Source organism: Piliocolobus tephrosceles, chromosome 15 (genome assembly GCF_002776525.5).
Source record: "Piliocolobus tephrosceles isolate RC106 chromosome 15, ASM277652v3, whole genome shotgun sequence".
In the NCBI taxonomy this organism is placed as follows: Eukaryota; Metazoa; Chordata; class Mammalia; order Primates; family Cercopithecidae; genus Piliocolobus; species Piliocolobus tephrosceles.
The window spans coordinates 86,604,959-86,626,836 of NC_045448.1; the positions used below are offsets into that span (position 1 = coordinate 86,604,959).

The window sequence follows — 21,878 nt, forward strand, 5'->3', positions numbered from 1 at the left end:
GACCCTGTGCTTTAGAAAGAGCAGAATAAACCGCACAATGACTTGAAGAAGGAAAAACCTTCTTGGACCCAGTGGAAAGTAGAAATGGAAGCAGAAGACCTGTTGGAGAGCCCTTTTTCTTTTGAGAGGGAGTTTCACTCGTTGCCCAGGCTGGAATGCAATGGCGCAATCTCGGCTCACTGCTACCTTTGCCTCCTGGGTTCAAGTGATTCCTGTGCTTCAGCCTCCAGAGTAGCTGGGATTACAGGTGCCTGCCACCATGCCTGACTAATAGTTTTGTATTTTTAGTAGAGATGGGGTTTCACCATGTTGGCCAGGTTGGTCTCGAACTCCTGACCTCAGGTAATCTGCTCGCTTGGCCTCTCAAAATGCTGGGATTACAGATGTGAACCACTGCGCCCAGCAGGAGAGCCCTTTCCTTAATCACATCAGGACAAGTAGTTAAAACAGGGCTAAGAAGTATGGCTGTGTAGTGATCACTGTACAAGCACACTTGGCTGAATGAACCAGTGGGGGATAAAATCCAGCCCACCTGCCCGCTGGCTATACTTTGTGCCTCAGGACCAAGGTGTGCTTCCTTGCTAATTGACAGGAACCATCTTCCTGCCCAACTGCATTCCCATTGACTAGGCACCTTATCTGCCCAATGGGGCTGTGAACCCTAATTGGAAGCTTTGCAATTCTTAACACTGTATCTTCTTGAGCTGGGTTTGAGTCCCTATCCAATCTCAAGATGAAGGCCTGAGAGGACTATTCAAGTTCTAACATGACGTGGGGGCAAGGCATAGTACTCCAGATCCGGGACATGAGGCAGCTTTTGGCTTAATATGACAATCTAATAGTTCCTAAAACAGAATTGTCCCAGGATAGAGCTCCGTATGACAGAAGGGCTCTTCATAGGTAGTTGGTATGGGGAATTGTGTATCATGTACGAAGTAGGACCAGATGTCTTTAAAAAGGCCTTCCAACTCTAATGCTACATGAATCTGTCTAGTTGTTATGTTCCAACAGGGACAGCTCTTAAAATAGTGTGGCAAAGCAAGAGATGAGATTTCCAGTGCTGACTCGGTGGTGGAATGACTTTAGGGCAGGTATTTAACCTCCACTTCCCCGTGTACACAAGTGATTTCACAACTCTTGGCAAAAACAGTGCTGTAAAAATAGTAAGTTTATTTGTTAAAAAAAAAACTGCATTTGAAAAGTACCTTCCTTCTGGGATTTTCAAATAATTTGCACTACATTTTATTCATCTACACATTGGAAATGAGTAAACTGGTGAACATATAGCTTTTTATACATTTAACACAACCAGTGCAAATTCTCCTGGCTCTGAGAAGCCAGAGAAGCCCTTTACTCAGGAGGTCTTCAATTCTAGCATTACTCCAACTCCTAGGGAAATTTCGGGTGGATGCCTATGGCTGTATGACCATCTGATTCCTCATGGACAGGACAGGAATTCAGCAAGGGAGCTTAAAATATTTTAGTTGTCAACATTCCATGGTGACTCTCCCCAAAAATCTAGTGGTAGGAAAGTAATCTGTACTTATTCCTCTTTGTGCACACAAAGGCTTCATTTAAATTTGTGAGCCTGCTGGGGATCCATTACCTAGCCATTCAGAGATCCTGTCAAATGCACAGCAGATTGGATACTCCCCATCCCAAAGGGGTTCCTCCCACCTGGATGGGGCCAATCTCTAGTTGACAGTGTCCCTCAGAGTACATCATGGAGATGGACTGTCCCTTCTAGAGAGACTTTTACACAGAGAAAAGCATTTGTTGGCTGGGCTCCAACTCTCATTTGGTACAAAAAGCTTTACATTCTTTTCCCGTCTTACATTACATTCTTCAAAGACTTCCGTGCTTGCCAGCTGGATACAACTCAAGCTCTAGTGTTTACTCTTGCACAGCCCAAAACCCTTGCAAACCCAGCTTCCTTCTATCTGTGACATCACCCATTGTGGCCCAGGAACCACAAAACCTAAAATACAGGCTTAAATTCAGTGAGTGAAGAACATTCCATATTGAATGGGCGTGAGATATGCCTATCAGATTGTGTATTTTTTTTTTTTTTTAAAGACAGCCAATTACATCGTATCTAGTCAAATGAGCAGATTCTAAAGCAGCCTGCTGGGAAGTTCCACTTAGTCTCATCGGACACTGTTCTTTGGGACATCTGTGGGAAATGTTCTGGAACTTGTTCCTTCATGGGAAACACTAATTTTTGAAAGAAGTAGATGTCTGGAGGCAGGTCTGGTGAATAAGCTGGATAGCACTGCCTGGGACTCCAGCTGAGGGGTGGCAGTAAGCACTGAGGATGGGCTATAAGGCTGTTAACTGGCTAAGGGCCATCCTTGGGCAGGCATTTCAGACACACCTGGAGAAAGGACAGTAGCATCTCCGATAGGCCAGCTCTGAAGGAAGCTTAGTGCTTAATACAGTCACACTGCATAAATTAGCTTACGGTGCTCTCTCGGGTGGAAAATATTAATAGTGTATATGCACTTGATAAGCAAAATTCCTCAAGAAAAAAAGTTTAATAGCAAGGAATTTCCATCAGTCCCCTACCTGAGAGGGGTCTTTGTGAGGATTACCACAACAAACACTTAAAAGGATACAATAGGTATTTATTAAATGCTGCCTTGCCTTTTACCTCTTCCTTTTTTTTTTTTTTTTTTTTTTGAGACGGAGTCTCACTTTGCTGCCCAGGTTGAAGTGCAGTGGTGTGATGTCGGCTCACTGCAACCTCCGCCTTCTGGGTTCAGGCAATTCTCTTGCCTCAGCCTCCCGAGTAGCTGGGATGGACTATAGGCACATGTCACCATGCCTGCTAATTTTTTGTATTTTTAGTAGAGACGGGGTTTCTCTGTGTTAGCCAGGATGGTCTGGATCTCCTGATTTCATCAACCGCCCACCTCGGCCTCCCTACCTCTTCCTTTACTTAACAAGAATGGGGTCTAAATTTTCAGGTGCCAAGTCCCCAAACTCCTCTTCTAGCCTTCTGAATTGTGCAATAAAACCAGGAAACAGGTGATCCAGCTGAGAAGACAGACCTCAAAAGTATTTCCAGACTAAAAAGCCAAAGACTTCTAGTGAAATCCTATGTTCCAAGTCATCAGATCAGTTTAAGGACTGGAAGACTAGAATGAATGACTGGTTCTCTGACCAGGAAGAACAGGGTGGAGTTTGGGAGAGCTTCCTTGACCCAGGAGGCTTTGGAGGGTAGTTAACATTAGAAGTCAAAAGGCACTTCTAGCCCAGTTGCCTAAGTAGAGGAAAAAGCCTTTCTCCTTTAAAAGGAGAACTGAGCCCAGGATTGGCAAGTTTAAGGCACTTGACCTTGACCAGTTCTGTAGGTCTGGAGCATTCTGGTCCCTGGCTGCTTTCACTACCAGGCCCTTCTCACTTATCCACCTGACTTACTGCCCCAGCATTCCTTTGGCATTGCGAGCTGTGACTTGCCACATTTTAATAACATGATTGAAGTAGCTACCTTGCAGGATAGATTTTCTGGGGTATAGGGAACAAACCAACAGTGCCATCAGGTGTCTTGACACCCGGATGTGGAGAAACCCCTGGGGCAAGGGGCTGTGGTTTCAGGAAATCTCAGTTCTCAAAGGCTTAAAGCCACATTTCAAGGCACTGAGGTTAGGCTGATATGCTGGAAAACAAGTGCCTTGGAACTTCCGTATTGGAGAGGGAGGATGTCTTGTGGAATTCAGACATAAGCCTAACCCTGCATTAGAAAAAATGTTCACTGGGTGAGAGCAGTGGTATTCCTGGGGATCTTTATGGTAAGGATCTGAGTTATATACTCCTGGGAGGTAGGAAAGAAGGTCTCATTTCATTCTCTCTGGCGTGTTGTCAATCAGGCAATTATTGCTAATATTGCCTTTCCCTTTGTAGGTATGTTCAGAACTGTTAAGTCACAACTTGAGAGTGAGTTCCCACTTGTTTTGATAATTCCCTTTTAGTCTGAGCAGAGGACAGTCTGTTCACAGCTAGGAATGAAGCTGAAAGTTGGAATTCTGTAGCCCTGGCCAAGGCAGGTTTTGCTGTAAGAAATCTTTGCAGTTTAGCACCAACATCTTCCTGGGTTTGCTATCTAGACAGTGCAAAGCAGTGGAACATGCGAGAAACGAAAAAGCCATGGAAAGGGAGGGAGACATGCTTGCAAATAGGCCTCAAAAATGGAGGTCTCCCACTTTATTGGTATCAGAATTACTTGCAGAGTTTTTTAGAAGGATAGATCCCTAGACCTCCCCACCTCCAAAGTCCTGAGCAGCTGGAGGTACACAGTCATGTTGGAGGGGGAGGAGAACTGATGGATTCTACCTGAGGCAAAAAGATGAGGGGAAGGAACAAAGAAAAAGGGCTGGAAAAAGGTCTATGAATACATGGGTGGAAATGAGCAAAAGCACAGAAGAACCATAAAATAACAAACATGGTTCATGGAGCTGAGTGGAATAGCAGCAGACAGGCATATGACCTCGGTGAGAAAGCACCATGTTAGCACAAGGCTTCATAAATTCTGGTTCTCCCTGGAGTCTCTGCTTCTAGAACACCACATTAGCCAGACAAAATTCTCAAAAAAAAAAAAAAAAAATTCCAGAATATCAGGCTGGGTAAATGGGTCAACATATAAGAAAGAATGACTGCAAGGCAGGCCAGGTGTAGTCCTGCAACACCCTATGGATGCAACAGCTCTGGGGGTCTCAAGATCAGACAAACTGGTCCTGGTACCCCCACACTAAATTTCCTGGGCAGAATTCTTCCGAGTGCAGTGAATCCAGCCTGGAGAGAACGCCTTCAACATGGTCAGTGTCGGCTCTGGCGCTTTGCAATCTCCTCCTGGATACGCAACTTCAGGGCTTCTCGCATGGGTGGATCCAGAGGCGTGTGTGCCGACACCTCCTCACTCACCTTTCCTGGGTCATCACCCTACATGGAGGAAGAGTCAGGAGGCTCAGGGCCTGGCTTCTTCCAGAAAGGTGACCTGCCCTGTCCCTAAACACTCTCACAGAACTCCGTTTAGCTCAAGGCTTTTTGCCAGCACCTGTCATTTCCCAGGTGTCCCCTGTAATAGTGATTCTCCACTGGGGGCCAAGAGCCCTCCGTGTTCCCCTACTGAGAATCACTGTGAGATGGGAGTGAGTTGTGCTCAAAAGCACTGCCCGCCAGGCCTAGGTTCACATATGGAGCAGACACTTCCCACTGGGGGTCCTGAGGAAAACAGCGCTCAGGGTCTGACAGTGATTACTACCATAGCCCAGGACCTTCAGGCTGCAGCTGTTTCCACCAGGCGTACCTGATACACGATAACTGATGTGACCTCTCCACTGTCTGCCTCGTATTCTAAGCGGAAGAGCTGATGGCCAGAAGGCTCCAGCTCAGAGCCTCCACTACTGCTGCTTTCACCGGACTCCTCATAGTCTGGGTTGCGTGGGTGGGCAGAGATATCTGGAAGGATGAACCACAGTAAGAAAGAAGAGGGGGATGCCGCTGAAGGCCCTGCCCATAGAGATGCTGCAGGAAAATATACGGTTAAGAAAGCCCCAGTCTTCTTTTTTTGAGATGAAGTCTCACTCTGTCACCCAGACTAGAGTGCAGTGGTACGATCTCGGTCCACTGCAATCTCTGCTCTGGGGTTCAAGCGCTTCTCTTGACTCAGCCTCCCGAGTGGCTAGGGTTACAGGCAAGTGCCACCACGTCCAGCTAATTTTTGTATTTTTAGCAGAGATGGGGTTTCACCATGTTGGCCAGGCTGGTCTCGAACTCCTGACCTCAAGTGATCAGCCCACCTTGGTCTCCCAAAGTGCTGAGATTACAGGCGTGCGCCACTGCGCCCAGCTGCCCCAATCTTCTTATGGGTCTAGTGTAAGTGGGTTTATTTTTTGAGATGAGTCTTGCCCTGTCGCCCAGGCTGGAGTACAGTGGCTAAATCTCGGCTCACTGCAACCTCCGCCTCCCAGGTTCAAGCGATTCTCCTTCCTCAGCCTCCCGAGTAGCTGGGATTACAGCCGCCTGCCACCATGCCTGGCCAATTTTTGTATTTTTAGTAGAGATGGGGTTTCACCATGTTGTCCAGGCTAATTTCAAACTCCTGGCCTTAAGGGATCCGCCCACCTGGGCCTCCCAAACTGCTAGGATTACAGGCATGAACCACCTTGCCCGGCCCAGTGTAAGTGTTTGGTGTGCTGCCAGTCAAGAACTTATTTACCTTTGCATCCCTGCCCTGAGGCCAGCACAGTCCTGTCACACAGTAGGTACACGATGCACATTTGTCTAGCAAAAAGTACTGGAAAGCAGAAGGGTGGATAGAGCTCTGCCTGGGTTCAAATCTAGGCTTTGCCATTTACTAGCTCAGATCTTGGGCAAGTTGTTTAACCTCTCTGTGCCTGTTTCCTGACTGTGAAACAGATATAAGCGTTTTTATGAGGTTGTATAAAGACTCAATGAATTAATATACGTAAGATCTAAAAGCACTTTAAGTAATGCTTAACAAAGGTAGGGTGTGGTGGCACACACCTATAATCCCACCACTTTGGGAGGCCGATGCAGGCAGGTCATCTGAGCTCAGGAGTTCGAGATCAGCCTGGGCAACGTGGTGGAAACCCCTCCTCTACAAAAAATACCAAAATTAACTGGGTGTGGTGGCACACGCCTGGGGTCCCAGGTACTTGGGAGGCTAAGGCTGCAGTGAGATCGCACCATTGCACTCCAGCCTGGGCGACAGAGACCTAGTCTCAAAAATAAAATAAAAACTTAAAAAAAGAAGTAATAACGCTTAATAAAAATTGAGTGTCATATGTTAACCAGTGTGATCTCTAGGTAGCAGGAAAGCTGGGGAAAGGCCATTTACTGGGTTCATTCCACAATTATGTGCTGGTCGCTCATCGCTGTGCCAGACTTTTTCTTTGCTAGATAGCGAAGCACCTTACTAAAATACAGCACGGTGGGGCAAACCGGCAGATAAACGTCTTGCTGGCTCCCGGATACTCTCTGCGACAGCGATGCTTAACTGGGGGCTTGTGAGTCGTCCCAGTTTTTGGGGAGAATCATTCAGCGGAGATTTGGGAGCGTTGAGGTGGAGGTTCCGGGAAGAGACGAGGTGAGCTGAACCTTAGGAGTAAGAAGCGGTTTTTCCCTACAGAGAAGGGGAGTGCGTTGCAGGAAGAGCGCGCGGGCTGGAGACAGGCGGGGCGGGCGGCCTCACCTCGGTGTCGCGGCAGGTACACCTGCAGGTCTGGCTTGCGGGGCCGCGTCGGCGCGGGCGTGTGCCGCCTCCTCACCTTCTCCTTGGCCGCCTGCTTCACCTTCTTGTCATAGTCGTCCCTGCGGGGAGCCGAGCGGGAGTCAGGGACTGTCGGGCCAGGCCAGGACAAGCCAGGAGTGGCGGCGACAGCGCAGGGCGGGGCGGTACCGAGCGATCTGGTTCCGTCGGATATGGTGCACGAAGCCATGGTTCATGTCCAGCCGCCCGCCAGGCTTGCAGCAGTGTCCCGGCCGGGGACGCGGCCCCGCCTCCATCCGGAGCCGGGGGGCGCAGAGTCGCCGCCGCCTCGACGGCCCCAACAACAGCCACCCGCCCACAGATGTCCGCACCGCCCCTCGCTCAGCTTCCGGCCCCGCATCCTGACTTCCGGTCTGGGAGGCCCTGCCTGGCCAAGCGATGCGGCGCGCGGAGTTTTCGGGTCTGGTCGGGTCGGGTGGAGTAGGGTATGCTTGAGTTCTACCGCCCGAACCTCTAGAGGGCTTTTGGTTTTGCTTCGTTTTTGTTTTTTCGTAACACATCAATAGGAAACAAGGACTTCGGCTTACAGCTGATACCAGAACATTCAGCAAAATGCAAATCATCTATTAACACAACTCGATGCTTACGGCGGTGCCTTCCCGTCTTTCTTTCTGGTAATAGGATACTGTGCAATCCATCGCCATCTGCGTGACTTTGGCTTACCGTGTAACCTTGCCACGCCTCAGTTTCCTCATTAGTAAATGGAAACACCTAGAGCACCTACCGCAAATAGATTGTGAGGCCTTGAAATGCTCAGGCAGGGCACACAGCGGCGCCCAGGCCGCAGGCTCCACGAAGGCTCTCCTGGCCTGGCTTGCCTCGTATCCTCGGCACCGACGGCTTAACTGTCCCCGCGGGATGACCCAGGGTTTTTGAGGGACCTACGGGTGTATTATTTTCTTGTTTACTTAGTTTTCCTTTTTTTTTTTTTTTGTTTTTTTTGAGAAGGAGTCTTCACTCTGTTGCTCAGGCTGGAGTGCATTGGCGCGATCTCGGCCCACTGCAACCTCCGCCTCCCGGATTCAAGCGATTCTCCTGCCTCAGCCTCCGGAGTAGCCCGTGCCTCCAGGCCTGGCTAATTTTTGTATTTTTAGTAGAGATGAGGTTTCACCATGTTGGCCAGGCTGGTCTCGAACTCCTGACCTCAGGTGATCCGCCTGCCTCGGCCTCCCAAAGTGTTGGAATTGTAGGCATGAGCCACCGCGCTCAGCCCTTTTTTTTTTTTTCTATTTTTTTCTGACCACTGGGTTCACGTCACAGCGTGTAAAATTCTCAAGTCCTTTTACAAAAGTCAAAATCAGGAATTCATGATTAGGACAGGGACAAACGGCTGGGTGTGGTGGCTCATGCCTGTAATTCCAAAACTTTGGGATGCTGAAGTGGGAGTATGGCTGGAGCCAGAAATTTGAGACCAGCCTGGGCAACACAGTGAGACATCCTCTCTATGAGAAAAAAATACATTTAAAAAGAAAGAAAGAAAGAGCCGGGTGCGGTGGCTCACACCTGTAATCCCAGCACTTTCGGAGGCCGAGGCGGTCGGATCACGAGGTCAGGAGTTTGAGACTAGCCTGGCCAACATGGCGAAACTCCGTCCCTACTAAAAATATAAAAAATTCGCTGGGCTTGATGGCCGGCGCCTGTAATCCCAGCTACTGGGGAGGCTGAGGCAGGAGAATCGCTTGAACCTGGGAGGCGGAGGTTGCAGTGAGCTGAGATGGAGCCACTGCAGTCCAACCTCCATCTCAAACACACACACACACACACACACACACACACACACACACACACACAAACAAAACAAAAAACAGGGACCAATGGTGGTCCAGCCACAGGATGGAGTATTACTGAGCAATCCAAGGGAAGCTCTGTAGCTCACCAACGTAGATGGATCATAAAATAAATATGCCCAGTGAAAGAGGCCAGGGACTCTGTATGATTCCATTTATATAAGACTCTAGGTGGCCGGGTGCGGTGGCTCAAGCCTGTAATCCCAGCACTTTGGGAGGCCGATGCGGGTGGATCACAAGGTCAGGAGATCAAGACCATCCTGGCTAACACGGTGAAACCCCGTCTCTACTAAAAAAAATACAAAAAACTAGCCGGGTGTGGTGGCGGGCGCCTGTAGTCCCAGCTACTCCGAGGCTGAGGTGGGAGAATGGTGTGAACCCGGGAGGCGGAGCTTGCAGTGAGCAGAGATAAGGCCACTGCACTCCAGCCTGGGCGACACAGTGAGACTCCGTCTCAAAAAAAAAAAAAAAAAAAGAGAGACTCTAGGAAGTGCAAACTAATCTATAGTGACTGAGAGATCAGTTGATTTTTGTGGGGGTTCTCTGGGAGGAAGAGGTTATCTTTGGGGCTGGGTAGATTCTTTAAAATCTTTTTTTTTTTTTTTTTGAGGCAGGATCTCTGTCGCATAGATTGGATTGTAGTGGCGCAATCACTACTCACTGCAGCCTCCACCTCTCAGGCCCAAATAATCCTCCTGCCTCAGCCTCCTGAATAGCACACCACCATGCCCAGCTGATTTTTAAATTTTTTTTGTGGAGATGTGGTCTATGTTGCCAAGGCTAGTCTTGAACTCCTGACCTCAAGTGATCCTCTTGCCTCAGGCCTCCCAAAGTGTTGGGATTATAGGTGTGAGCCACCACGCTGGGCCCAGATCCCTTCTCTTGATTGTGGTGATGGCTTCATGGGTGTATATATTACAAGAAAGGATCCAGATTCAGACCCTAACGGAGGGTTCTTGGATCTCGTGCAAGAAAGAATTCAGGGTGAGTCCGCAGTGCAAAGTAAAAGCAAGTTTATTAAGACAGTAAAGTAGCCAGGTGCCGCAGCTTATGCTTGTAATCCCTGCACTTTGGAAGGCGGAGGCGGGCGGATCACTTGAGGTCAGCAGTCGGAGACAGCCTGGCCAACATGGTGAAACTCTGTGCCTACTAAAGATACAAAAATTAGCCGGGTGTGGTGCAGGTGCCTGTAATCCCAACTACTCAGGAGTCTGAGGCAGGAGAATCACTTGAACCCAGGAGGTGGAGATTGCAGTGAGCCGAGATCTCACCACTGTACTCCAACTTGGGTGACAGAGTGAGACTGTCTCCAAAAAAATACAAAATAAAGTAATGAAAGTACAGCTACTCCATAGAGCAGGGCGTTCCTGAAAGAGGAGGAACGCGTCCATCCTGGCTACAATACTTGTTTATATATAGGATAAAAAGATTATGGGGAGATGTGCTCTGCTACAAGGGTTGGTGATAAAGGATTAATTTTATTAATTACTATATTTTGCAAGAAGCAATATTATCTTTAAAGCAAAATTAGGAATGCCTGTATTCTCCAGTTATTGGGATATTAGGACACTCCCAAGTCTGGATCTGTTTAGTAAACATTATCTTTCTGTTCCCTTAACCGGAGACATCTAGAGGCTAGGAATATCTAACTTCCTAGGAATGCAGCCTGTCAAGTCCCAGCCTCATTTTTCTAACCTTCAATGGAGTTGGTCTGGTTCGAACGCCTCTGACACATACCTCAAGTCAGAATTCAGTAAATTGCTGTGTTGTGTTGTGTTGTGTTGTGTTGTATTGTAAGACGGAGTTTCACTCTTGTTGCCCAGGCTGGAGTGCAATGGCGCGATCTCGGCTCACTGCAACCTCCGCCTCCCGGGTTCAACCGATTCTCCTGCCTCAGCCTCCTGAGTAGCTGGGATAACAGGCTCGTGCCACTGCGGCTAATTTCTGTATTTTTAGTAGAGACGGGGTTTCGCCATGTTGGCCAGGCTGGTCTCGAATCCTGACCTCAGGTGATCTGCCCGCCTCGGCCTCCCAAAGTGCTGGAATTACAGGCGTGAGCCACAGCGCCTGGCCTAAATTCCACACTTTAAACATGTAGTTTGTTGTATGTCAATTATACCTCAGTGGAACAGTTCAAACAAGCAAACAAGTTCAAGGCAGGTCCTGAGGTTATAGCTTTATTAGGTTCATGGTAAATCCGCTTCTACCGGGCATTTGCGTTTACATGGTACCAAGAACGCTCTAACAGTAGAATTAGGGCCGTCAAAGGGATGATTTGGTAATGTTGCCTAGTTTTCCTGCGCAGGATTGTCAGCCTCCAAGCCGCGGAGACTGTGGGAAACGACCTCGCGATGGTGGTTTCGAGGCACAAATCTGGGGCCTAATGACAGCTTTTTTTTCTTTTATTATTTCATTTTGAGACGGAGTTTCGCTCTTGTTGCCTAGGCTGGAGTGCAATGGCGCAATCTTGGCTCACTGCAACCTCCGCCTCCCGGGTTCAAGCGATTCTCCTGCCTCAGCCTCCCAAGTAGCTGGGATTACAGGCATGCGCCGCAACGTCCGGCTAATTTTGTATTTTTAGTAGAGGTGGGATTTCTCCATGTTGGTCATGCTGGTCTTGAACTCCCGACCTCAGGTGATCCACTCGCCTCGGCCTCCCAAAGTGCTGAGATTACAGGCGTGAGTCACCGCGCCCGGCCTGACAACTTTTATCCAGAAAACTGTCGCCAGTAAAGGTTCCTGTCTCAGTAAACTGTAAACGACAGTAGGCCCACAGAAGGTTCTCAGCGGCCGGGAAGCCGCTGCAGGAACAGCGCCGCCCACAAATTTCCTGCAGCGTGATTTGTCCCCAGTGGCGACTCGTAGAGCGTTCGCGGCTCGCTACCAGTCCCTCTCCTGATTGGCCGCGTGCCGCGCGCTCGAGCGTGCCTGGCGCATCCGCTGCAAGACTCTGCAGATAGTGGCGATGTCCGGCAGGTCTAAGCGGGAGCCTCGCGGTTCCACCCGCGGGAAGCGAGAGTCCGAGTCGCGGGGCAGCTCCGGTCGCGTCAAGCGGGAGCGAGATCGGGAGCGGGAGCCTGAGGCGGCAAGCTCCCGGGGCAGCCCCGTGCGCGTGAAGCGGGAGGTCGAGCCGGCGAGCGCGCGCGAGGCCCCGGCTTCTGTTGTCCCGTTTGTGCGGGTGAAGCGGGAGCGCGAGGTCGATGAGGACTCGGAGCCTGAGCGGGAGGTGCGAGGTGCGCGGGGCCGGGCCGGGCTAGGCGCGAGAGCCTCTTTTTTTCACGTCCTTTTTTCTTGTCTCTCTAATTTTCCGCCAGGTCCCTGCGCCCGGTTTGGCGGGGTAGGGGTGGGGTTGGCGGGGGAGGGGTGGGGTTGGGGTGGAGAAGAGGAGGGATCCAGACTCTACAGTTCTGCTGTTCGACTTGTTCTGATGAAGACAGTGTTTATCTCAACCGTATAGTATTTCTTTTTCTTTTTTTCTTTTTTCTTTTTTTGAGATGGAGTCTCACTCTGTCACCCTGGATGGAGTGCAGTGGCGCAGTCTCGGCTCCTACAACCTCTGCCTCCCGGGTTCAAACGATTCTCCTACCTCAGCCTCCCAAGTAGCTGGGATTACAGGTGCCCGACACCACGCCTGGCGAATTTTTTGTATTTTTAGTAGAGAAGGGCTTTCACCGTGTTAGCCAGGATGGTCTTGATTTCCTGACCTCGTGATCCTCCCGTCTCGGCCTCCCAAAGTACTGGGATTACAGGCGTGAGCCACCGTGCCCGGCCAACCGTATGGTATTTCTAACTACAACAGTCGTAACAGCAGCTTCCTGTCATCGAATGCCTGATATGGGGGCTCAGTGCTGATTTTAGAAGTGTTACTTCCTTCCATTTTAAAAAAGAATTTTTTTTTTCCCCGTTTTAAAATAGAGGCAAGTCTTGCTGTGTTGCCTAGGCTGGTCTCAAACTCCTGGGCTCAAGTTTTCCACTCGCCTCGGCCTCTCAAAGTGCTGGGATTACAGGCGTGAGCCACTGTGCACGGCTTTCCTTCAGTTTTTACAAAACCTCTAACGTCTTGTGATTTCTGTAATCAAGATATTCAGAATGCCTGAGCAATAGGCACCTGCACTAAAGTATGAATTATGTAGCACTTTTTAAGCTGAATAAAGTCTGGAGACAATTCTCCATTAGTCTCTTGAGTTTGTGCACATACTGCGATCATTGCGTGACTGCCTTTGCTCCTAGGCTCTCGTTAAGGATGTTGGTGTAGTGGGCAGCCTTGGAAGATAGAAATGGTGTCTCTCTACAAAACAAGGAGAAGACAAGGGCACAATCCGTTATAAAAGATTTGGAGCAGGGTGTGGTGGCTCACACTTGTAATCGCAGCTACTCTATAGGATGAGGTGGAGTTCAAGACTAGGATAGGCAACAGAGTGAGACCTAGTTTAAAAAAATGGTTAATGGTTCAGATTCTCTAAGCTCAGGGTTACTCTCCTGTAAGGCAACTCACTGTGTGCATGGGTTCTCCTCACTTTGCCTTGTGGAAATTCACTTGGGAAACTGATACCAATGCTATATTCTGGCTGCTGTCATTGCTGTAATAAATTGCCCTTCATTTCAGGCCAGGTAGTCACATACTTTCCATCAGCATTCGTAAAACTGTGACAGGCTAACTTGTTAGCTTGCAAGTAGGGTAAGATCTGAGACCCCCTTAAGTTTTTGACAAGTGGTAGATTTATAGATACACATGTACATTCTTCTTTTTTTTTTGAGACAGTTTCACTCTTGTCCAGGCTGGAGTGCAATGGCATGATTTCAGCTCACTGCAACCTCTGCCTTCCGGGTTCAAGCGATTCTCCTGTCTCAGCCTCCCAAGCAGCTGGGATTACAGGCGCATGCCACCACACCTGGCTAATTTTTGTATTTTTAGTAGAAACGGAGTTTCATTAAATTGGTCAGGCTGGCCTTGAACTCCTGACCTCAGGTGAACTGCCTGCATCTGCCTCCCAGAATGTTGGGATTACAGGCATGAGCCACCCACCCAGCCACTCTTTAAACTATGTAGTACATTTGTGACCGGGCGCAGTGGCTCACAGCTGTCATCCCAGCACTTTGGGAGGCCGAGGCAGGTGAATCACGAGGTCAGGAGTTCGGGACCAGCCTGGCCAACATGTTGAAACCCCACCTCTTCTAAAAGCATGAAAATTAGCTGGGTGTGGTGGCGTGCGCCTGTAGTCCCAGCTACTCGGGAGGCTGAGGCAGGAGAATTGCTTGAATCTGGGAGGTGGAGGTTGCCGTGAGCCGAGATTGCGCCATTGCACTCTAGCCTGGGTGACAGAGCGAGACTCTGTCTCAAAAAACAAAACAAAACAAAACAAATACACAACTATATAGTAGTACATTTGTATTACAATTAGTTTATTGTAGTGCTTGTGACATTTAATATTTTTCATGCTTTATGGGAATTTTTTTTTTTTTTGAAATGAAAGCCCTCACATATTTATTACTGAACCCAGCCAACCAATGCATTCATAATCGATTCAGAGAGGAAAATACGTTGAACTCTCCAGAGAGTGGTGACATTTTCAGTTTGATATGGTAATGTGATCGTGACCTTCAGACAGCACAAATATATGTGCCATCTCGTGCAATTCCTTATAGACCCAGCTTGGTTCTTCTCCAGTGTCTCCTTTTGGAGTTGTACCTTATTTTATTTCCAGTTTTCATCCGAATCCACTGGGGAATGGGATGATTTTGCTTTTGTTTCTTGGCCAGGAATCGCTTAATCCTGAAAGTCTTGTGAGAAGACATGGTGAGAAGTGGAGGCAAGAACACACCACGATGGCGGAGAAAGGAAAAGAGGGGCGGGATTTCTTTATGTAAAATGCAAACATCTTGTGTTGATTTTATGTATACCAAATATATTCTCCTACTTTGTGGCTTGTTCTATTAGTGGACTTTTTTCGTTTCTTTTATTTTTGAGACAGAGTTTTTGCTCGTCGCCCAGACTGGAGTGCAGTGCCGCGATCTCGGCCCCCTGCAACCTTCTCCCAGGTTCAAGCGATTCTCCTGCCTCAACCCCCCAGGTAGCTGGGATTACAGGCGCCCACCACCATGCCTGGCTAATTTTTGTATTTTTAGTAGAGATGGGGTTTCACCATGTTGGCCAGGCTGGTCTCAAACTCCTGACCTCAAGTGATCCGCCCATCTCGGCTTCCCAGGGTGCTGGGATTATAGGTGTGAGCTACGACGCCCAGCTAGTGGACTTGTTTTTCGATGTTGCCACCCAAACAACAGGAACTCATCTTGATTAGTTTTTCCCATTTCTGTTTCTTTTTGTACTGCTAGTTGGCCCTGAGTATAGGTTTCCCATTTTCAAAGCCTGTGATGATTTTTCTTTCAGCAAAGAATGGCCGAGTGGATTCTGAGGACCGGAGGAGCCGCCACTGCCCATACCTGGACACCATTAATAGGTCAGTAGGACAGGGATGCTGAGGATAGCACAAGAACAATGGAATCTATGCAGAAAGTTTTTTGACTGTATATTGAATAACACTTTCCCAAATTTTACTTCTTTTTTTTTTTTTTAAGCTTTTTTATTTATTTTTTATTATACTTTTAAGTTCTAGGGTACATGTGCACAGCGTGCAGGTTTGTTACATATATATACATATGTCATGTTGGTGTGCTGCACCCATTAACTGGTCATTTACATTAGGTATATCTTCTAATGCTATCCCTCCTCATTCCCCCCACATTTTACTTCCTTTAAACCTGTCTAGAGAGTTGTGCTTCTTGCTATGTTACTCTTTATTTTTTGATTGTAAGTGCTAGAACACATGTTGTTAGAGAGCTTTTAGCTTATTTTGCATTTGTATGTTGGGATAACAGGATGCATAGTATCCTAAAATAACAGTAGCACATTGAAATATTTATGGAGTATCTAGTATGTACTGGATACTCTTTTGGGTGCCTGGGATTCAGCAGAAAAAAACACAGAAATTTGTTTGAAAGCTGAGGTAGTTTACCTCATCATAGCATTCTTTTCTCTGATTCCCAGGTGGCTTGTAGAATGTTTTTGAACCTATATTGTAGGGGAATGTTCTACAGTAATATAATAATTACTCTTGTAAGAGCTGGGCGTGGTGGCCCACACCTGTAATCTCAGCCCTTTGGCAGGCCAAGGCAGGAGGATCACTTGAGGCCAGAAATTTGAGACCAGCCTGGTCAACATAAGGAGACCCATCTTTTTTTTTTTTTTTTTTTTTGAGATGGAGTTTCACTTTTGTACCCCAGGCTGGAGGGCAATGGCATGATCTTGGCTTACTGCAACTTTTGCCTTCCAGGTTCAAGCGATTCTCCTGCCTCAGCTTCCTGAGTAGCTGGGATTACAGGTGCCTGCCACCACACCCAGCTAATTTTTGTATTTTCTTTTAGAAGAGATGGGGTTTCTTCATGTTGGCCAGGCTCGTCTTGGACTCCTGATGTCAGGTGATCCACCCGCCTTGGCCTCCCAAAGTGCTGGGTTTACAGGCATGAGCCACCGTGCCCGGCCAACAAGACCCATCTTTTAAAAAAACTTAACCAAAAAAAGTTATGACTGGGTTCTCTGGCTCGTGCCTGTAATCCCAGCACTTTGGGAGGCTGAGGCAGGCAGATTGCTTGAGCTCAGGAGTTTGAGCATCCTGGGCAACGTGGCAAAACCTCATCTCTACAAAAAACACAAAAAATTAGCCAGGTGTGGTGGTGTACTCCTGTAGTCCCAGCTTCTTGGGGGGCTGAAGCAGGTGGATTGCTTGAACCTAGGAGGTTGAGGCTGCAGTGAGCTGAGATTGTGCCACTGCACTTCAGCCTGGATGACAAAGTGAGACCCTATCTCAAAAAAAAAAAAACCAAAAAAGTTATAAGGGCTGTTCATTATGGTAGGTATGAGCTACGTGTGGCCTCAGTGGCTCCTGCGGTTGAAGAACTGAATTTTAAATTTTATTTAATTGAATTACAGTCAGCCTCAGTATCGGAATATGGAACCTGAAGATACAAAGGGCCAACTGTAAGGGGCTTGAACATTCTGAATTTTGGTATCTGAAGGTGTCCTAGAACCAGTGTCTTGTGGCTACTGAGGGACAGCTGTATTTTAAATTTAATTGTCAATAGCCACTTTGTCTAGTGGCCTCTAATAAATTAGATACCATAGCTCTTTGGGATCATTATCAGTTAATTAATAGTTACTATTTGAGAATAAATCTCTTTGTGGATTCAGTGGAGGTAAGGTTTTTGTTCCTTACTGCCCAGTACTCACTTTGCACTTGAATAAATAGGTCTATTTGTAGGTATTTTAAAATTCTTCAGGCTTTTCATTTGTTTCTATGGATAAAAATACATTTTAAAAAAATGAATTATTATTATTTGTTTTTAGGAGAGGATCCCACTCTGTATCCCAGTCTGGAGTGCAGTGGTGGATCAGAGCTCACTGTAGCCACAAACTCCTGGGCTTAAGTGATATGTTTTTCTTTTTTTTTTTTTTTTTTTGAGACGGAGTCTCGCTGTGTCGCCCAGGCTGGAGTGCAGTGGCGTGATCTCTGCTCACTGCAAGCTCCGCCTCCCGGGTTCCCGCCATTCTCCCGCCTCAGCCTCCAAGTAGCTGGGACCACAGGTGCCCGCCACCACGCCCGGCTAGTTGTTTTTTTTTGTATTTTTAGTAGAGACGAGGTTTCACCGTGTTAGCCAGGAGGGTCTCGATCTCCTGACCTCGTGATCCACCCGCCTCGGCCTCCCAAAGTGCTGGGATTACAGGCTTGAGCCACCGTACCCGGCCATGTTTTTCTTTTATGCAAGGATTTTTTCACCCTTTTTATGTCCTCTCCACCTCCAGAATGCTGTTGGGGTACTGTTAACCTTAGTCTGACTTGTAGCTTTCCCTCTAGAGAAAGTGACTGCAATGGGAAGTCCTGAACTGGTTACAAACAGTAATGAGAGAGAGGCTCCTGGGTATTGTATGTTTAGTGGAGACACCTCAACAGTGCTTTGGAGTATGGCGGGTGGAGGTGAGGAATCATCAATGTCCCCCGTGGTGTATATATGGTTGGAACTGTTTTCTGAAGGATGTTGTGTGGTATCATGAGTCATAGAGCCAACAGTGCTTCATTTGAGTACCTTCCTACGTGTCCATCCTATTTATTTTTTTCTGTTTTGTTTCCTTAGGAGTGTGCTGGACTTTGACTTTGAGAAACTGTGTTCTATCTCCCTCTCACACATCAATGCTTACGCCTGTCTGGTGTGTGGCAAGTACTTTCAAGGTAAATGAATGTTAGGAATTATAAACCTAAGTTTTTCAAGCTAGCTGCAGTTCTGCTCCAGAGGGCCTTTTTTTTTTTTTTTTTTTTTTAAAAGAAAGCCGTTCTCAGGAATCATATCTAATAATTTCTATTTGTTCCCAGGAAATTGAAATATTCTTAGAAAACCAATAAGAGGTTCTCTGACTGATCAGAACCTGGATATATCTGAAAGGGAGAAAGAGCTAGTCATATGAAAGATTGTAATCTCAAAGACTCTGGGTTCTCGAATCTTTAATGTATGTATTTTTTTAAGTTTTAATTTTTAAAAATCATTTTGAGACAGAGTCCCACTTTGTTGCCCAGGTTGGCTCACTGCAACCTCCGCCTCCTGGGTTCAAGCAATTTTCCTGCCTCAGCCTCTGGAGTGGCTGAGATTACAGGCGCCCGCCACCACACCTGGCTAATTTTTGTACTTTTAGTAGAGACAGGGTTTCATCATGTTGGCCAGGCTGGTCTCAAACTCCTGGCCTCATGTAATCCACCCGTCTTGGCCTCCCAAAGTGCTGGGATTACAGGCATGAGCCACTGCCCCCAGCCTAATTTTTTTTTTTTTAAGAGATGGAGTCTCACTCTGTCACCCAGGCTGCAGTGCAGTGACGTGATCTTGGCTCACTGCAGCCTCTGACTCCCAAGTTCAAGTGATTCTTTTGCCTTAGCCTCCCGAGTAGCTGGGATTACAGGCATGCACACCTGGCTAATTTTAGTATTTTTTGGTAGAGACAGGGTTTCACCATATTGGCCAGGCTGGTCTTGGACTCCTGACCTTAAGTGATCCACACTTTTTGGCCTCCCAAAGTGCTGGGATTACAGGTGTGAGCCACAGCGCACAGCCACATTTTTTTTAAAAGATGGGATTGTACTCTGTTGCCCAGGCTAGTCTTGAAACTCCTGAGCTCAAGCAATGTGCGTACCTGTACCTCCCAAAGTGCTGGGATTATAGATGTAAGCCATTGCACCCTGCTGTCTGGCTAAATATTTTATTTTATTTTATTTTTGTGGAGACAAGGCCTTATTATGTTACCTAGGCTACAATTTTTTTTTTTTTTGAAGTATCTTTTAGCTCAAAGGACTTTTTTTGTGCCTTTTTTTTTTTCCTGAAAATTTATCATTTCAACTCATTCACACCAAGCAGATGCCATGTACATAGTATAGTGGAGGATTCAAATGAGGTAAAAACAACTAGGCACAGTGGCTTACATGTGTAATCCTAGCATTTTGGAAGGCTGAGGAGAATTGTTTAAAGCCAAGAGTTCAAGACCCACCTGGCTAACATAGCAAGACCCTGTCTCAAAAAAGGAGATAAAAACTATATTCTTTGCTCTAATTAGGAGCTTCTAAGGAGTCAAGGTTGACATGTGAAACAACCAGCGAGTTCTGTTAGACCATAAAGATTACTGCTGGACCGTGGCACTGAGTAAAAACAAGTGCAGTAGGAGTTAAAATGTGCAAAAATCAATGTTAGCTGGAGTGTTGATGTTGAGTTCGTGGAGGAATGGAGGTGGGACTTGAATTGGCAGGACATAGGAGTTTGAATGGTTAGGGGAGAGAGAGTCTAGAAAGGAGTAGCAATATGAAAAAAGTTACATAGATACAGCATTGTCCTGAATATGGGCATTTGGAAATTCAGGACTGAGTGATGATGGACTGTCATAGGATATGTATATATTTATGTATATGTGTATTTATGCACACACATATGCATAGATATTTCTAGTTTCATATATATAGGAAACTATGTATGTGAATATATAGTTATAGAGAGAGAGATTATGTACATTTTATATATGATGTGTATTTTACAAATATATGCAAAAAATAGTGAAATTTGTTTCCCCAATCAATGTCTCATGCCATCTAGAGAAAGAAGTAACTAATGTGCTAGTCTTTCTTGCTAATTTTTTTATGAGAGAACTTCATGTGGAGGATTCATTTTATGAATGACATAATTTGTTTTTCGCGGATGTTAACATGTTCTGGTAGAAAATAATGAAAGGAAAAGCAAACCTGATCTGCGCCTTCTAGTATCTGCCCTTCTATTACAGCCTTTCACCCTTCCCTACAGGCCGAGGTTTGAAGTCTCACGCCTACATTCACAGTGTCCAATTTAGCCACCATGTTTTCCTCAACCTCCATACCCTCAAGTTTTACTGCCTTCCAGACAACTATGAGATCATCGATTCCTCATTGGAGGATATCACGGTGTGTGTCCAAGAGGGTTGGTTTGGGGTCCATTCTTTAATGAGCCATCCCAGGGCTCTCAGGGGACTGCCCCATCTGAGGACAGGGAAGAATCTCAGTCCTTTTGGGCATTGAGAGGCTGCTTTCCCTTTTGGGAAGAACTGGAGAAACTGAGTAAGGTCAGAATTCATAATTGCAGCCTGTAGTCTATAACTTAACTGTCATTTCTACTTGTAACATTGAGGGCTAGGACTGAAGAAATATGGGTGTATTCTGATGGGGTTTAAAGTGTTTTTGTGAAATTATTCTTCCACACTTTGAAGCAGGGATATAAATTGGTCCTCGTGTAGGACAATATTTACCAAGCTGCACACCAGCTCCTGGCTGCTTTTAACATATGATGGGACCAGAGCATCCAGCCACAGATGTCTCATCTCTGGGCTCTAGTTTGTGACCTGTACCAAGAGACACTCACTGTGCTGAGCATGGAAAGTCCTCTTGGGCTTTGATTAGTGTTGGGTTTTTTATTATTATTTTCCTTTTCAGCACGTGGGGCATATTCATGGTGCCAAGTGCTCTGTTTTGTTTTTGTTTTTTAGATGGAGTCTCGCTCTGTCGCCCAGGCTGGAGTGCGGTGGTGCCATCACAGCTCACTGCAGCCTTGACCTCATGGGTTCAAGTGATCCTCCTACCTCAGCCTCCCACCTCAGCCTCCCAAGTAGCTAGGACTGTAGGCATTTACCATCATGGCCAGATACATTTTTAAAATTTTTTGTAGAGATGGAGCCTCACTGTGTTGCCCAGGTTGGTCATGTTCTGTTTATTTTTAAGGAAATGATGGTATTTAGTCTTTGAAATACTGCTTTTTCTACTTGTAAAAATTTTATAAGCCTATTATTAATAGTTGAGATTAAAATACTTATGGACAGGCTGGGTGCGGAGGCTCACACCTGTAATCCGAGCACTTTGGGAGGCGGAGGCAGGTGGGTCATTTGAGGTCAGGAGTTTGAGACCAGCCTGACCAACATGATGAGACCCCATTTCTACTAAAAATACAAAATTACCCTGGCATGGTGACACATGCCTGTAATCCCAGCTACTAGGGAGGCTGAGGCGGGAGAACTGCTTGAATCTGGGAGTGGGAGGTTGCAGTGAACCGAGATCGTGCCATGGCACTCTAGCCTGGGCAACAAGAGTGAAACTCCGTCTAAAAAAAAAAAGTATGGACAGTATTTATAGAGGGAGAAACTGGCCTCAATTCAGTGTTTCAAAGTGAATTTGCGATGACCTCTGTCCAGTCTG

The 21,878-nt window shown here is 46.9% G+C and overlaps 2 protein-coding genes and 1 pseudogene across 7 annotated transcripts in view; 1 reads left to right on the forward strand and 2 right to left on the reverse strand.

The window, feature by feature from the left end:
* The window catches only part of USP39 (ubiquitin specific peptidase 39), a 48,574-nt gene that overhangs the window by 980 nt on the left and 25,716 nt on the right, over positions 1 to 21,878 (forward strand). For 3 of the 4 annotated variants that reach the window (XM_023224941.1, XM_023224942.3, XM_023224943.1), the window contains exons 1-4: positions 11,940 to 12,311; positions 15,467 to 15,536; positions 18,265 to 18,359; positions 20,461 to 20,597. In XM_023224941.1, the coding sequence (XP_023080709.1) occupies positions 12,044 to 12,311; positions 15,467 to 15,536; positions 18,265 to 18,359; positions 20,461 to 20,597 (570 nt within the window). In that variant the 5' untranslated portion in view covers positions 11,940 to 12,043. Of the gene's footprint in view, positions 1 to 11,939; positions 12,312 to 15,466; positions 15,537 to 18,264; positions 18,360 to 20,460; positions 20,598 to 21,878 lie in introns of those variants that run through there. The other variant, XM_023224944.1, reaches the window with a different exon arrangement.
* Positions 1,151 to 7,633, reverse strand: C15H2orf68 (chromosome 15 C2orf68 homolog). 3 transcript variants are annotated; one of them, XM_023224945.2, is made up of 4 exons: positions 7,421 to 7,628; positions 7,214 to 7,332; positions 5,306 to 5,457; positions 1,151 to 4,938 (listed from the first exon to the last, which is right to left on the reverse strand). In XM_023224945.2, the coding sequence occupies exons 1-4, from the start codon at positions 7,525 to 7,527 to the stop codon at positions 4,816 to 4,818; spliced, it is 501 nt and encodes a 166-aa protein (XP_023080713.1). In that variant the 5' UTR covers positions 7,528 to 7,628; the 3' UTR covers positions 1,151 to 4,815. The 3 variants fall into 3 exon arrangements, with proteins under 3 accessions (XP_023080713.1, XP_023080714.1, XP_023080715.1); XM_023224946.2 differs by lacking the exon at positions 1,151 to 4,938 and adding an exon at positions 6,934 to 7,119 and having other exon boundaries at positions 5,320 to 5,457; positions 7,421 to 7,633; XM_023224947.2 differs by lacking the exons at positions 1,151 to 4,938; positions 5,306 to 5,457 and adding an exon at positions 6,785 to 7,119 and having other exon boundaries at positions 7,421 to 7,633.
* On the reverse strand, positions 14,706 to 14,926 carry LOC111551131 (annotated as a pseudogene).

Excerpts from the sequence above, each read along its gene's own strand:
- C15H2orf68 (XM_023224945.2), bottom strand. The coding sequence starts at position 7,527 with ATGGAGGCGGGGCCGCGTCCCCGGCCGGGACACTGCTGCAAGCCTGGC. Across the intron at positions 7,333-7,420 it reads CGACGGAACCAGATCGCTCG|GGACGACTATGACAAGAAGG; the intron begins GTACCGCCCCGC and ends GGCTCCCCGCAG. Across the intron at positions 4,939-5,305 it reads CATCAGTTATCGTGTATCAG|GGTGATGACCCAGGAAAGGT; the intron begins GTACGCCTGGTG and ends TCCTCCATGTAG.